The sequence below is a fragment of the Gigantopelta aegis genome, chromosome 4, assembly GCF_016097555.1.
Source record: "Gigantopelta aegis isolate Gae_Host chromosome 4, Gae_host_genome, whole genome shotgun sequence".
In the NCBI taxonomy this organism is placed as follows: Eukaryota; Metazoa; Mollusca; class Gastropoda; order Neomphalida; family Peltospiridae; genus Gigantopelta; species Gigantopelta aegis.
This window is the reverse complement of record NC_054702.1, coordinates 82,652,814-82,669,123: the sequence shown is the minus strand read 5'-3', so window position 1 is coordinate 82,669,123 and position 16,310 is coordinate 82,652,814. Positions and strand designations below refer to the sequence as shown.

Here is a 16,310-nt window from a genome sequence, read left to right as displayed (position 1 = left end):
TTGACTTTTTATGGAATATTCTTCAAGAGGGGTGAAAGGATAGGACTTAATCTAACAATGTCATAACATGTTAGATATAAAAGCAAACGTGATGACGTCATATTATTTATTATTATTATTATTATTTTAATGATTACACTAGAGATAATTGATTTCATATTAATTCTGTCACATACTTTGGAGGCTTTCACCCCTCTTGAAGACTATTCCATAAACAAGCAACATGGCAGACGGCAGAAAACTGCATGTATTTTTCCCTATGCAATCTCAGCAAAGACGATATCGGCAACATCGTTGTACTTCATTTGTGGAATCTGTATATTTGTAGTGGGTTTTTTTAGATTTGTGTCTGGACAAACTTTGGAGGAAATCTAACGGCAATTTAAAGGTATGAGAGTAATTTTTCGTAGTTGTTAACAATTTGGATCGGACAATAGAAGTTCTATTCTAATTCAGATACACTCTTTAATACACTCTGAGTAGTAAATGTCACACATATCATAACTGCGACACATGCTCTAGAGTTTTAGAAAAAAAACCCTGCTACTTTCTATCTAGCAGCAAAAGTTTGTTCAGTTTAACGACACCACTAGAGCACATTGATTAATTGGCTATTGGATGTCAAACATTTGATAATTCTGGCACATAGTCATTAGAAGAAACCCGCTACATTTTTCCGCAAGGGATCTTTTATATGCACTTTTCCACAGACAGGAAAAGACATATCACAGCCTTTGGTGCACTGGTTAGATTGAGATAACCCCTAATCAGTTGAATGAATTCACCGAGGTGGTTCAATCCTGCAACACAAGCACCTCAAGCGAGCACTCAACCGACTAAGGTAAATCCCACCCACATCAAGCAGCAAGGGATCATTTCTAGCTATTATTCAAAAGATAGAAAGTTTATTCAATTTAGTATATCGTTTGGTATACTAGTCATGACTGGAACATGTCAGGTCAATTTAAATTCCATTTGAAAATAACCCCTGCAATTGCCCATGGCAATTGGCAATGCTGTGGACATTTTAGTTCTCCACAGCACTTTTTTTGCCTTACACTATTCAGGGTTTTTATTCAATAGCACGTTTTTTGTCGTGGACATTTTCTTAACTGCAGGGGTTGGAAAGCATTTCATAAAAAGAACATTAATCAATAGATATTTATTACATATCTCAGTGGATGGTATATTAAAAAAGAAAGAAAAAAAGAAAGAAAAAAAGAAGAAAAGAAAGACAATAATAATACCCCCCCCCAAAAAAAACCCAACCTGCCTTCGTTTACACAATATCCAAGAATTCTACACAGCCAAAGTATCATAATGATACTAAAATACATTTTATTACAAACAATGACATACAGCACATTTTCACAAATCCAAAACACCGAGTACAGCACTTGCACTCTACAATGACTTACATTTGACAGGAAGATTTGTGAATTTGGATACCCACCTATGAACCAAAGCATGTCAGAAGATTTGCAACAATGGGCACAGATGGAAGAGTCTATATCTATATATATACACTGTATTTAAAAAAAAAAATGTTTGTGGCTATAAAAGTTTATTAATGAACACTGCAATGTTATTATTGTTTATTGGTTAGGATACTGTTATTTTACATAAAAACAAATATGCTTGTCAAAATTGAAATACAAACCAGGATATAATTTTGTATGGCCAGCAAGCCTAATTCAATTTTTTCTGTCATTTCTTCAATATTCTGTCTTTCAAATACATATACAACCATATTCTGTACTTTATAAATATATACACAATCAGCTACATCATTAGTTAACAAGATAAAATATGTGTTATGTTAATATACTTTGTTTTTTCATTCCTCTAGGGAAGTTAAAAGGTTTTAAACAACATGTTGGGATAACTTAACTTAACTTAAATCACTTTTCCCCCTGCTGAACCTTGGAAACTTACAAACATTATACCCATTTAACACTTTTCATGTTAAATGTGTGAGGTTTGCAATGCTCTGTACAGGATATACTATGCATACACAGTAGGAGGATATACTATATGTGTATGCTGATGCAAACAGAAAACATGCAGAGAAAAAATGTTAGGTCATTACAAGTATATTTTAAAAGAAATAGCTTCATGTAAATAGTACGGTATGCATAAAAAACATTGAGCTAAGTATATAATTTAGTAAAGGTATATACAGTACACAACATTAATAGCAAGCAATAACAACCCAGGGAATTTGGACCATTGAGCAACAAATAAATGGTGACTGAACGCAGTCATCACTGAATTATGCAACAGCTTTTGCAGTTACATTACTGATTGGCACTGTGAATTTTGAAAGCTGCAGCAGTTAGTTGTTGAGTTGTTAAAAGATGCAGAAATGTGTTTGCGACAGAATCAAGGCAAAGTAAGCAATAAAAATAGTTTTGCAATGAAATTTAACAATTTTTGTTAGTGAATTAACAGAAAACAACCAAAACCAAAAACTCAGTAAAGAACAAGAAAAAAAAGAAGAAAAAAAGAAAAGGATTACGATACAGACTGTTCATACAAAATTGTGAAACAAATGGATTAAGGTCTAGTAGAGGAAAATGCCCAATGTGCACAAACTCTTGTAAGGACTCCCCACTATTTTTATCTTATATGCTCAAGCTTCAAGCTGGGCTACCGACCTAGGCATTATCTAATCCTAAGCGGTCCAAGATGTTTCAAAGCTCATTCGGCTGCTCGCTAAACTGCTGCGGCTTCCGTGAAAGGAAAACTGCTCGAAATAAGGCATTGCCTCCATTTCTTCAGCCACTGGCTCCAGGTGTTGATGCATTGGTGGTGTCAGTTCGACGGGCTCCACAGTAAAAGTGTCATCAAAGTAGCGAGTATCCGTCTCAGATGTTACTTGGGGCTTGAAAGGTGGCTGAATCTGAGATTGACAGCATGCGAAAAAAATTAGGCAAAAAAAAAAAAAAAATGTTAAAAAAAATTTGAGAAAGCAGAAGCATACAGATAATAAAGCAATCTAAGGCAAAAGAATCCAATGAACCAGTGTTTACTGATGGCATTACAAAACTGATTACTCAAAGACTACCTATAGCAGGGGTGTACAAGCTAAAGGTCTGGAGTCCTCAGTGGAATGAGAAGGATGTCATACACTAAATGGATTGAAACACAGATTGCAATATTATCATAAATCAATAATTGAACACTAATAATAATCTTAACTAATGAAAATCTATACTGTCGTAATTTCTTCGTGGTGGTCATCAGTAGTGGTTGTTGTAGCAGAAGACAGCAAAGGAATACATGCTAAAATTACTGCTTAATTCATTACTACATCAGCTACTGGATATCAAACATATGTAACGGACCCTTGGTATAATCTTTAGAGACAAATCCTGCTACCATTAAACAGGCACCACCTTCCTAACAGGAAAAGAAAGAAAAACAAATATTTGCTTGACATTTTAAACTACCGATATGCCTATTTGGTGTATATCATAAAATTATTTTGACTGAGGCAATGATTGGAATGAGAATAAAATCCAAGTCCATCCAGGGCAATCAATCCTACGACCCACCGCACCTCATCATGTGGGACATAACCACTAGACTAAATCCAGTCCCTACCTCCAAATAGATGCAAAGGATCATTCATGTGCACATACTACAACTTTTAAAATACCAGCTAAAAATGTTAGTTGAAACAGAAAACCAGAGGGAATTGATCCTACAAATGAACACACCTCAGAAGAGTGCTCTACCACTGAGCTACATCCTAATTGTTAGTTACGTAAAGTGTCTCTGAACTGAACAGTCTGAGATTAATCTTAGGAAGAGGAAAAATGCAGACAAATTAATGAATAAAAAAGGCCTCCAGCCTGAAAGATTGCACACCCCTAAACTACATGTATATAAGAAAAAAGATATTTAAATATAATCAACTCAAATGCATGCACAAAAATAAGAGTGCTGTCAAAGTATTTCAGAAGAGATTTTGTTTAGTGGATTATGTGACCCATTCTTTTTTTTACCAAAACAATTAATCCCAAAAGATAATTATTTCCTAAATGTTTATAACTATGATCACAAAAGGACAATACAAATTGTGAAATCCTAAATGTAGCCACTTCCAAACTCATTAGGAAGCCTACATTAGACAAAATTTAATTATACTCTCACATAGTTTGACTTGAAAATCATCTGATTTGTAAAAACCTTAATATTCTACTGTATGATAGTTTCAAATGTGATAAACTTTTGACAAAACCAATATACTATACATCCATAAAATCTATACTGAAAGGTGGTGGAAGAAAAATTTTGCATTAAGTGTGTTACAATTGTTTGTTACGCGTGTTATGCCATCTTAATTTTTATTTGGACAGTTACTTTCAGAATACAGAATAACTGTATTATTTCACTTTTCAAACCTTCCATATATATCTTGATTATCTTTAGTGGTGGCTGAACTGATACCACCAATGGAGTATGGGCATCATCTTGTTATTTTCACATCTTATTGGCACATCTTCAGAATTCAATCACAAGTTCAGGTTAAGCTACTTTCCAGTGATTTCCAGTAAGCTTGACTGTACTGTAAGCTGGCAATTCCTCACATCATCGCATCAAAAATGGGTATTAGATGGAATAGGTGCGTTTGCTAAATCACTGGTCAGATCTAGTAATTTTGTGACTGTACAGACTTCCCAGGATTTTAACACAGTTGTCACTGAATGACTGCATCAGGTACATGTATCTTGTCTCCAAGGATGAGATTTTTCAAATTATTAAGGAGACTGACTGATGGTCACAGGTTGAAGACTGTCCAGGCATCAGTAAGGTTCATTCAATAACTTGTGATGAACATGGCAATGTAAAACTTGGAATATCAGATGGGCTCAAACTCCTACATTTTAGTACATTATAAACAAAAGAAGGATCATAGTGTTATGAAAAGAAAAGGAACATTTGTTTAGTGACATATCAACACACTGGTTAATAAGGGTTATAAGGTTTCTAACACAGAGTGTTAATAGCAACAAAAGAAACTAAAGCAGAGACAAGAAAAGAAACCTACTGCTGCTGCAGAAACTATACCCGATATGCTGCAAGGGCGCTTTCATATACACCTTCCCACTATCATAACAGCATTCAAAGTTTTGAATGAAAAAACAACAACCCACAACAGCTTCACAAAAGTGGTTTGATCCTGCAACCCATCATAATATCATATCTCATAATTTTGGTGGACAAAGGAAAGGAATGTAAAGGTCAGACTTATGGTTAAGGACCACACAGATATTGAGAGAGGAAACCCACTGTCACCACTTCATAGGCTACTTTTTTCGATTAGCAGCAAAGTATATTTTATATGCACCATCCCACAGACAGGGTAGTAAATACCACAGCCTTTGATATGCAAGTCGTGAAATAGCCCAATGGGCCCACCGATGGGGATCGATCCCAGACCGACCCCGCATCGAGCAAGAGCTTTACCACTGGGCTACGTCCCGCCCTGTTACAAAACAGTTGCAGATCTAACAGGAGACTTGAGTTTTCTGGAAATTTCAGTCTTTGAATTTAAGAATCTAAAGCCACTGTCAACTTTATTCAAACAAAGCTGGAACTAAAACTGACGTTTAGTAATACTATGTTGAATGATCTATGGGTACTGCAAAACGTAAGGTAATGCTGTTATTTAGGTTTTACAGTAAATAAAATCAATGACAAGATGCTACCTTGTGGTACACTCATCACATTTTCTTATGAGCCCTGAATATATAAAAAGAACAAGGGCAACCCAAAAGAAATCCCGAAAAAGTTGTAAAATAGATAGATTGAATAAAGGTGTTCTGCAGAAATGAAAATGAATTCTTGAAATATTTTTTAACACACCCATTGGTGAGAACACCATTCATTATTTATGATAATACCCACTAATAACACACATATCAATTTAAAGATGACTGGCTGCTCTTAGGGTGATGACCCGGGTCACCACAGCCATACCCTCCAATGAAATAACACAATCAAAATTGATTGGTCTGTGACATAGAAGTTAACTTGAAACTCATTGCTTTGAAATGCATAAGTTAATGCAAAGCGCAAGTGCTGTAAATATGTTGTAATTAGAAAAGATGTCTATTGTTTTAAATCTGGTTTTTAAGGGTAAGTGAAAAGCAGAATACTGAATTTGTATCCATTAGATACCATTTATCTGACCACTCATTGTTTAAAAATGTATCCAACTTGCTTTCACTCCTGTGAAAAACTCGTAAGATAAATGGTATTTTATTGCAAATCATGTAGTATTCACTACGGACCATAATCCAAACAAATATTTCCGACAAGCCAAGGGCAACATATAATTAATAAGTAAACTAATTAGTTCACTTTATTAAACTGTTATTGAATAATAAAATGAATATTTCACTTGCCATAAAATAAATCTACTTACTAAATTATAAATCTGTATTTGTTGATTGTATGGGAGTTTTTTCTTGTTTTTTCATTATTGCTTTGTTATTCAAGGGAAATAACTCTTCAAGTACAATTTAGTACTACAGAAATTTGTTAATCCACAATTTCAGAAAAAAAAAGCACTGTCTGGATTAACAATGTTGCACTGTACTACCAAATTAAACATTTTTTTTTAAATAAAGAAGTTAGTTAATATAACTCTACATGGGCAGAAATTTTATTTAAAAAATAAAAAAACACAAAAATAAACAAGCAGAAATCGATTTATGGCATTTTGGAAAAATAGCTCTTCATATCTACTTGTTTGTACGTTATACATGTGTACATGTTTGTGGTTTGTACCTTATATGTAATTCTTTTTTAAAGTTAATAATAAATCACATGGGATAACTTAATGCTAAAAGGACAGAGTGCAGACACATGTTATTCAAAAAGTTAAAAACAGGCTTTGAGAAACAATTAACAAGAAAAAAGTATAGCACTAGATATAGACCTACCACCCCTAAAAATACTGTGACAAATAAAATGAGTATTTTCAGTAAGGCACATGTATCAACTTCAAGAACTAATGGTAATAAAATGCACACACAACTGTTTTACAGACAGAAAAAGCTTCTTTATTATTAGTCATTTGTTTAAAGCAGCACAAGACAAACTCAAATCAAAGTGGTAAATGCTCTCTGCTTATTATTATTTTCAGCAGCCTGACAATTACTGTCTTCTTTTAATCACCAACAGCGCGGGACGTAGCCCAGTGGTAAAGCACTTGCCTAATGCACGGTCGATCTAGGATCGATCCCCATCGGAGGGTTCATTGGGCCATTTCTCGGTCCAACCAGTGCACTACGACTGGTATATCAAAGGATGTGTTATGTGCTATCCTGTTAGTGGGATGGTACATATAAAAGATCTCTTGCTACTAATGGAAGAATGTAGTGGGTTCCCTGTCTATGACTGTCAAAAATACTGTTTGACATCCAATACCCGATGATTAATAAATCAATGTGCTCTAGTGGTGTTGTTAAATAAAACAAACTTCTTTTTTTTAATCACCTACAGGTATAACAGTAAGAAACCAAGGAACTTGTTACTTGCACTTTAAAATGAAGATCAATAAAACACAAACATATGTTCACAATGCTTTATCCATTATCATTCAGCCTCTCATACAATTTGGGTGTTGGAATCTTGTTCAGTTGACAGAGCACTTGCTTTGAGGTCCCTCGGTCATTGGTTCGAACCCCCTTGATGGACACATTCTCTGCCTGGTCCTTTCCCATCCCAACTAGTGCCCCATGACTGGTATATCAACAGTTAGTGTATGTGCTGTCCTGTCTGAATAAATTCATACAAAAAGATCCCTTGCTACTAACTGAAAAATGTAGCAGAATGTCTATGAAGACTGTGTCAGAATTCTGAATGTTTAATATCCAACAGCCAATGATTAATTAATCAATGTGCTCTAGAGGTGTTTTTAAATAAAACAAATTTCAACTCAGATAATTTGAGTATTAAACTATAGAACTGTACATATATAATGCCAAATAACATGTGTTTTCAATTAATACATATCAAATTGCCTGTAATTTAATATTTTCAAAAAGAATAAAGGAAACGTACTAAGGGTTGATAGGTTTTCAGGAATATCCAACTGTGCTTTTTTTTAAATTATTACATGCAAACAGAAAAAAATTATCCTCAAAGAAATACAACATGTTGTCTTCTCACCTTTTTGTCATTGAGGTCCTGCCAGTTGATACATGAAAAGAATGGATGCACAACAATTTCTTTAATATCAGCTTCACTACCGCCCAGTCTGAAAAACAGGTTAACATAATTAGCAATTACAGAATTCAGAAAGCTTTTAAGGTCCATCATTAGTAAGACAGACAGGCTGTTGAATAAAAAGACTTCCAAAGCCACTGAGCAAAGTAGCTAGCTATATCTACTTAAGTTTAACTATGAATACTACACAAATGAAAATATGAAACAGGTGGCAGTGGCAGTACCTGAGGGAAATTGACACCTGCCACCTACTAATTAGGGGATAACCCTACTGTGCTTTCCGATTTGCAGACGTATATCGGTGGTTTTACTGTCGCAAATTTAGTTTTATTGGCTCCGCTAACATGTCGCCAATAAAACGGTAAATTTGCTACTGTAAAACCACCGATATACGTCTGCAAATTAGATAACGACTAATAAAGAATAATATGTTCATTTCTGACATAAAAACCTCTCAGTATTTAACGACTTCTGTACGTAATATGAACCTACAGAAATTGTCTTTATGACGTCATTACAAAACAACCCTGTTCCTCGCTTAACCTATGACGTATTTCTGCCAGAAAATTTGCGACCGGTATATCGGTGATTTTACCACCTGAAATTTTTAGCAGGGATCCAATCAGATTCGTTCTTACAAATGTGCTGAATTAGAATTAAAACTGAAGATCAAAATGATATGACATTTAGTTCGAAAATTTACCATACTTTAAAATAAATCATAAAATTATTGCACAAACATGTCCAATAATTACTTTATTTATCACATTTACACTTACAATCTCCCCAACAAGTAGCTGTGTGATAAAAATAAAATAAAATATATAAAACACCAAAATGTGAGCATTTTTACAGAGTATTCAATAAACATTGGAAAAAAAGGTGAAGCACTGAGGCACTAATAAAGTGATATTTAGAGATGAAATGGAAAATATTGCTGAGACAAGAAGTAAGATAAAATATATTAATACCTATCTCTAGGGTTTTTAGCTAAAAATCCACTAAGCAGTGACTTTGCATCATCTGATAAGGTCCGAGGAAATTTCACAGAAGTGGTCAATATTAGTTCAAATAACAAATCATGGTCACGATTGTAGAAAGGTAAACGTCCACACATCATTTCATACATAACAACACCAGTACCCCACCAGTCCACTGCACGGCCATAATCGTTGTCTTCCAACACCTGAAATAACAGACGTAGCTTTTTATTAGAAATATAATAATAACAATTCCGATAAGTTTCCATATGTATGAACAAATTCAAATTAATGTTTAAAAATACTGCTTTGATTCATTACAGATATTTGAAAATATAATAAAACAAAAATGTCAAATGCAGTAAAACATCATGAATCCTCTGGGCAAATGTACAGAGGCAATATCCGATTCCAACATTTTTCTTAAATACAGACGTTTCTTTAATAGCAAATATGCATATTACTTAATCACTGACTATTTGGTAACTATGACAATCGTAATGTATCTAGTAATAAAATCAAACCTGCTCCTACCATAGAAGCTTTTTTCCCCTCACATAAACTTCACTTTCTTACAAAACACATAGCACATACCATAGCCTGTTTAGCTCAACAAATTTAAATTCAAGCTAAATTTGAAGTAATATATTTCATAATGTGTCATAAAGCTAAAACAAAAATATCATGCTTAATGAACCTACATTGTGTTGAATTTTGTTTGAATAAAACAAAATAAAGTGGCTACATTTTAAGCCCCATTTTAAGAAGAAAAAAATGCAATGAACCAAACATAACTTAAGTAAAAGTTTAGTATCTGCAAACACGACATTACCTCTGGTGCTAGGTATTCTGGGGTACCACAAAATGTACTTGTGCTTGCTCCAAAGTGCATCTCCTCTTTACAAAGACCAAAGTCAGCTATTTTGATGTGGCCATCTTTATCAAGTAACAAGTTCTCAAGCTGAAAAACAATTTGTAAAAATAACACTAAAACCGTATAAAATGTTATTAAGTAATAAATGGAATTCTAACATGATGATCCTATATGTCTGTGCTTGAAGCCATTTATTAAAAACTATACTGACTAAAATCTTTGGTGCAAGACATCAACCTGCATAAAATAATTTTTAACATTACTAAATTTTCAACTTACAAACAAATAGATGAAACAAACCGTTGTGCTTACTTTCAAGTCTCTATACACAATATTATTTTCATGAAGGTATCCTAGTGCTGATATGATTTCCGCTCCATAGAACTTTGTCCTCTCTTCGGAAAACACTCTCTCTCTAGACAAATGGAAAAACAGTTCACCACCATTCACATACTCCATCACAAAGCACAACCTATCGGCAGTTTGGAATGAATATTTCAGTTGCTGAAAAATAAAACATAAAAGATTTTATTTAAACTATTAAAACATTTACAAATATGACACTAGTTGAGCGGATATGTAGTATATGTTATTTATTTAGGTTTGCTACAAAGTAAAGAGAAATCTAAAATAGATTTAAACCATTAACCTAGCATGCCTCATATTTACTGTGAATGCTGAGACTCAGTATACCTAGTATGAAAAAGGATGGTGCCAAGTATAATTATTTTAACCATAAAAAACTCTTGACTGCTGATGTATTTATATCAAAATATGTGTACTTTGTATGAGGTATATTCAGAAGGGAAATAAAAAAAGCAATTGGTTTACTAACTCCAAAGAAACAACAACATAATTGATAAACAAGAGTACTGGTAAGGTACATGATATGCCCATCAGGAGTTTAATGGAAAACCATATCTATATTAATTAATATGTTACGTGTATGATTCAATTCTAATTACGTGAAATGTTTGCAATGAGATGGATGAACAGTTTGTTTTGGACCAGCCACCATCCCAAGTTGTTCCTACATGTGGTTTAAAGGTCCTGTATGCAAGATGATATGATCTGGACAAGGATTAAAAAATCTATCAAACTGGCCCAGAAAAGTATGTTATTTTTATTAAAGTAATATACAGTTGAATCCGGTTAGCTTGAATCCCATTGGTGCTCGAGAAAGTGTAAGACTCATTGCGTAGTTCGACCTAACCATTTGGTCAACATCGTGTAAGTGTAACTCGGGACTTTACTTTTGGTTCATGCGTAGCGGTGTATTTGACCCTTCCGAGTTCGACTCAAAGATATTCTACTGTAGTACCGAAGTAAAACAAAAACAAAAACACAAAAGAATAACTATATCATGCAAGCAAGATCAAGTGAATTGCAATAAGCTAATAATATTATGTTAGTTCTTCAAAAAAAGAGACATATTCAACACACAAGAGGTATTGTTTTATTGTGCAGCTGTTGCAATTCGTAAATCACTTATTTGCTTACCGTTAGAAATGGATGTTTTGTATGTTGGAGGACTCTATTTTCTGTTAGTGTGTGTGCAACTTCATCCTACAATTAAAACATTTTCAACAAATTTTATAGTCATCAAAAAAAAAGAAAAGAGAAGAGACAAAGCATTACAAGAAACAAAGGCCAAATCTTCTAAAAAAACCTATTTTATTTAGAACATAAACTGGTATTTAATCTTTATGTACATTTTTCAAACTAATTATCTGAAACTGTTCAAAGACCAAGAAGTAAATAAAACGTAATACAAAGAAACAATAATAAACCATCAATAAAGATTTTGTATCAGAGTTAACTTTGAAAAATATTCATTATGATCATTCTGAGGTAGATAATTATATGAAATCAATTAAACATAAACAATCATCAAGGATTTTCAAATGGAAATATTTACTGAAATCATGGGAAGAAATTAAATGTGCATATTCAAAACATTAAGTGACATGTGTAATAACTGATCAATTGTTTTGATAATAAAATCCCCCACTATCTGCTGCATATCCAAAGATTTGAAAAATAACTACAGAAAACAATAATAGTAGTTTGATGAATAAGAAATCAAAAAGGTGCAATAACTAAAAAATTGGAAAAATTATCTTAATGACTTTCGACTCATCCATCAAAAGCAAAATATTAATTTGTACTATTAAAAAAGGTGAATGTTTTGCATCATTTATTACAGGACACTTACTTTGGCAATGATAACAGCTTTCTTCAATATCTTAATGGCATAAAGATGATTTGTTGATTTTTCCTTACACAAAATCACTTTTCCGAATGTTCCTTTACCCAACACTTTGAAGAATTCGAAGTCATCTAGGCACTTTAAAAAAATTAAAAAAGAAATTTTAAAATCCACAACAAATCTTATATAGAAAATGATGTCGTTTTAGTTGATATAAGAAATATATTACTTTACATATTCCATCATTAAAACAGTAAAACAATATCTGAAATAAACTAAAGTAAACTTCTATTTTAAGTTAGCCTAAACTAGAAAAAAATAGTAGCAAAATATTTATTTTAGGAGCAAAACTCTGCTTAATAAAAATAACAGTAATTTATGACACTTTACTAATTGTTTAAAATTATTTTGATATATCATTTGCATCAAATCTAAACTTAAATCAGTTCTGATACACAAGATTACAAGTAGTTTTCACTGAATAATATTAGAGAGATGGACAAGACCATGTGTAAATTAAAATTCCTGTGTTACATGCTACAAGTGCTTTTGGCCGTGCAATTGATAAACATACTTGAATAAATCATAACAGAACACTCAAAGTTTAGGTCTAAATCAATTTATTTAGAAAGGAAGGAAATGTTTTATTTGACGACGCACTCAACACATTTTATTGACGGATATATGACACCGGACATCTGGTTAAGGACCACACAGATATTGAGAGGAAATCCACTGTCACCACTTCATGGGCAACACTTTTTGATTAGCAGCAAGGGATCTTTTATATGCACTATTCCAGACAGGATAGCACATACCACGACCATTGATATACCAGTCGTGTTGCACTGGCTGGAACGAGAAATAGCCCAATGAGCCCACCGATGGGGATCGATCCAAGACCGACCGCGTATTAGGCAAGTGCTTTACCACTGAGCTACATCCCCTCAGATCCAGATATCAGATTATGATTGCATTATCAACTATATAGTTGCTAATTTGAGTCAGAAACATGGTACCAAACATCTGTAAAACTTTGCAGTATCTTGTAAATTAGAGGATTACTATGAATTTTCCTCAAATAACACAGAATAGCACTAAAATAAGAAAATCCAGAAAAAAATCGTTGAAAAAACTATTTTGACTTTCACCATCTTGTCCATATGCACATGTCAAGAGACACCCGTTACAAATGACCTACCACTTTCTTTTTAGACAAGGAGAAATCTCCTTCAGTATCTTCTTCTGTGACTTTGAGATTCTCTGCAACCGAACAGATTGCTTCAATCCATTCCTCCCTGAAACATGAATCTTGATTGTAATCAAAATACAAATTACTACAAAGCAATATACAGTCAAACCTGTCCCACTTGTAAAATCAGCGGTCACCTGCCGTAAGCGGCCACTTTTTTCCCTCACAAACAATTTTTAATGTACAGTAAATGTACTCGTAATAAGCGGTTACCTGTCTAATGTCTAAAAAATTGGATCCCAAATCACTAAAATACCTTTATTAAACGGCCACAGTAAATGTTTACTATTATATAACAGGGATATTTTAACAACAGCGACACGGTGCAGCAAATAAGCAATCTTCATACCTTTTGGAATACTAGTACCTATTCCGTCCCGACAGCTCTACTGTGTATCAATTAAGAAAGTAAGACTCTGGAATGCATCTATTTGCCTCTAGATAGGCTAAGTTTGTCATTTGTAGAGTCATTTACTATGACAATACACTGCAAGAAGTAGGAATTAAATAATTAAATGGAAAAAGAAAACAAACTTGCTGAGAACAGTTAAATTAATACATTCCAGTTACATTAATTCTGAAGGAGGCGACATGTTGAAAGTTGAAAGCTGATTTATAGTCAACTGAGGAGAACACATCTGTTAACTAGAAGTTAAAAAAAAAAAAAAAAGTTTCAAAGACTATATGTGGCAACATGTAATCAGGGGCCACCTGTCTTATGTGGTCACTTTTCTTTACTCCTTTGTATGACCGCTTAAGACAGGTTTGACTGTATATACCGTATTTGACCGGAAATAAGCCCAGGGGGCCAAGACAACTCATTGTGAGCTTGGCATGGGGTGGGCTTATTCCCAGACAAGGGGCCAGTTTTGTTGAAATTTTTTTTAATAATTATAATTAAAATAAATAACAATATTTAAATGAACTAGGAAAAAAACAAAAAACGTTCAGTAGCACATCTATTAATTAGTGTTCCATTTGTTATTAATAAATAATAATTGTTTATTAATTAAATTGGTTTTTTTTTTACTAGTATCTAATTATCAGAAACACACCTTCTATGTTACAATTACTTACCAGTGCTGTTTATTTACATCCAAAATTTAATGCTGAGAAGACTTGAAACAACAGCAATTAACAACAAACTCAATAGCCTATACACACGTTTCTGACACGGGCAGCTAGCTTACACTGCAAAGAATTGTCAATCTAAGGTCATTGTTCTTAGCCAATCAGAATACGGTATTTGCTTAATTAGCATTAACTGCGGACCCAGTGTGGTGGTAAAAATAGACACTGGTTTTTAGTTCATACTTGGCTTGGATACTTCAGAGAAATACTGCAGGCATGAAATTGAAAACAATGTTACACACTGTTATTGTTAGACTGCTAAATCTCACTGGTGGTAAAATATTGTGTTACATTTGTGTTTAATTATCTGCAGGAGGTATGACCTTTTAAATGAACTTTGAGCAAACTTGCAATTTCATGTTATTTATAAGGTGACGAAGTTGGGGGTGGGCTTATTTACGAATGAGGGCCTAATTTCTTAAATGCTATCAAAATGGAGGTGGGCTTATTCAAAGACATGGGCTTATTTCCGGTCAAATACGGTAACTGGTCATAAAATATATTTACACTAAGGTAAGGCTATGCTTTAAATCCATGTTATCATGTTTATTTAAATACTGTGTGAAACAACAAAGGAGAACATGAAAAATAGGCCATTTTGATCATACAATCCCAAAACCTGTGGAATAATGACTATATTCGCTGATAGTGATACACTGTCTAAATGGCAAGTCGTTTATGTCTGAGAAGCAAAGTAAATATAGTACCTTTCTTCAGGAGTATCGACACAAAACATCCGTTCAACCACTGTTGTCCATTGCAATCCACGGATTATAAAGGTGTTTGGTTTTGGTCTATCTAGTTTCATCAGCTGACAGTCTAACAAAAATAAAGCAACAAATTGTAAACAAATCTGACAAGGCACTAAAAAAAATTTAAAATAAATAAATTATATATATATATATATATATATATATATATATATATATATATAAAAAATTAAATCCATAAAAAATTGTCAAAACAACAAATGATGAAAAAGTGATTGGCTATTAATTAATAAAAATATTTAGTTTCAACTGTAGTTAATTTACATGTAAGATTGTTTTCTGTAAAGAAGAAAAAAACCCAAAAAACAAGCAAATAAATATACATACACACAAAACTTGTATTGCTAGGGAAAAATAAATGACACATGTATAATATATTCCTTGGCTTTTTGTTCCAGGGTTTAAGCATTGTGATGTCAAGATGTTCTGGGGAAAATCATCTTCATAAATCAAGGCCAATATTCGTTCCTCATATTCAGCCTTGATACATGTAGTCAAGATTACAGATATCCACTACTAGCGCCCTCTATTGGAAGAAAATTTGTAACACCGATTATGTCCCTTACACGATGACATCGCTGACCAATCACAGCATCGGTAACATGTGACAATCTTGAAAGCAATATCAAAAATTAACCGCTGGACGCTGACGCTGCCATCTTTGTTTACAATAACAAGGGAATCTATAAGGAGCGTTGCAATTCGTTGCAATCAGATCTCATCGCATCCAATGAAATTTAAGCATTTTGTGCACGATTTCTTGACGACATGTATCAAGGCTGAATACGAGGAACGAATATTAGCCTTGATTTATGAAGATGGGGGAAAATATACTTTAACATACTTTTAC

The 16,310-nt window shown here is 33.3% G+C and overlaps 1 protein-coding gene across 5 annotated transcripts in view; it reads right to left on the bottom strand.

Moving 5' to 3' along the window:
* Positions 1–16,310, bottom strand: part of LOC121371216 (RAC-gamma serine/threonine-protein kinase-like) — a 41,483-nt gene that overhangs the window by 2,744 nt on the left and 22,429 nt on the right. For 3 of the 5 annotated variants that reach the window (XM_041496942.1, XM_041496939.1, XM_041496943.1), the window contains exons 4-11: positions 15,398–15,509; positions 13,509–13,605; positions 12,314–12,445; positions 11,599–11,664; positions 10,411–10,602; positions 10,057–10,185; positions 9,216–9,430; positions 8,188–8,275 (exon numbers count right to left, since the gene is read on the bottom strand). In XM_041496942.1, the coding sequence (XP_041352876.1) occupies positions 8,188–8,275; positions 9,216–9,430; positions 10,057–10,185; positions 10,411–10,602; positions 11,599–11,664; positions 12,314–12,445; positions 13,509–13,605; positions 15,398–15,509 (1,031 nt within the window). Of the gene's footprint in view, positions 1–2,657; positions 2,903–2,923; positions 3,132–8,187; positions 8,276–9,215; positions 9,431–10,056; positions 10,186–10,410; positions 10,603–11,598; positions 11,665–12,313; positions 12,446–13,508; positions 13,606–15,397; positions 15,510–16,310 lie in introns of those variants that run through there. The other 2 variants (XM_041496941.1, XM_041496944.1) reach the window with 2 other exon arrangements.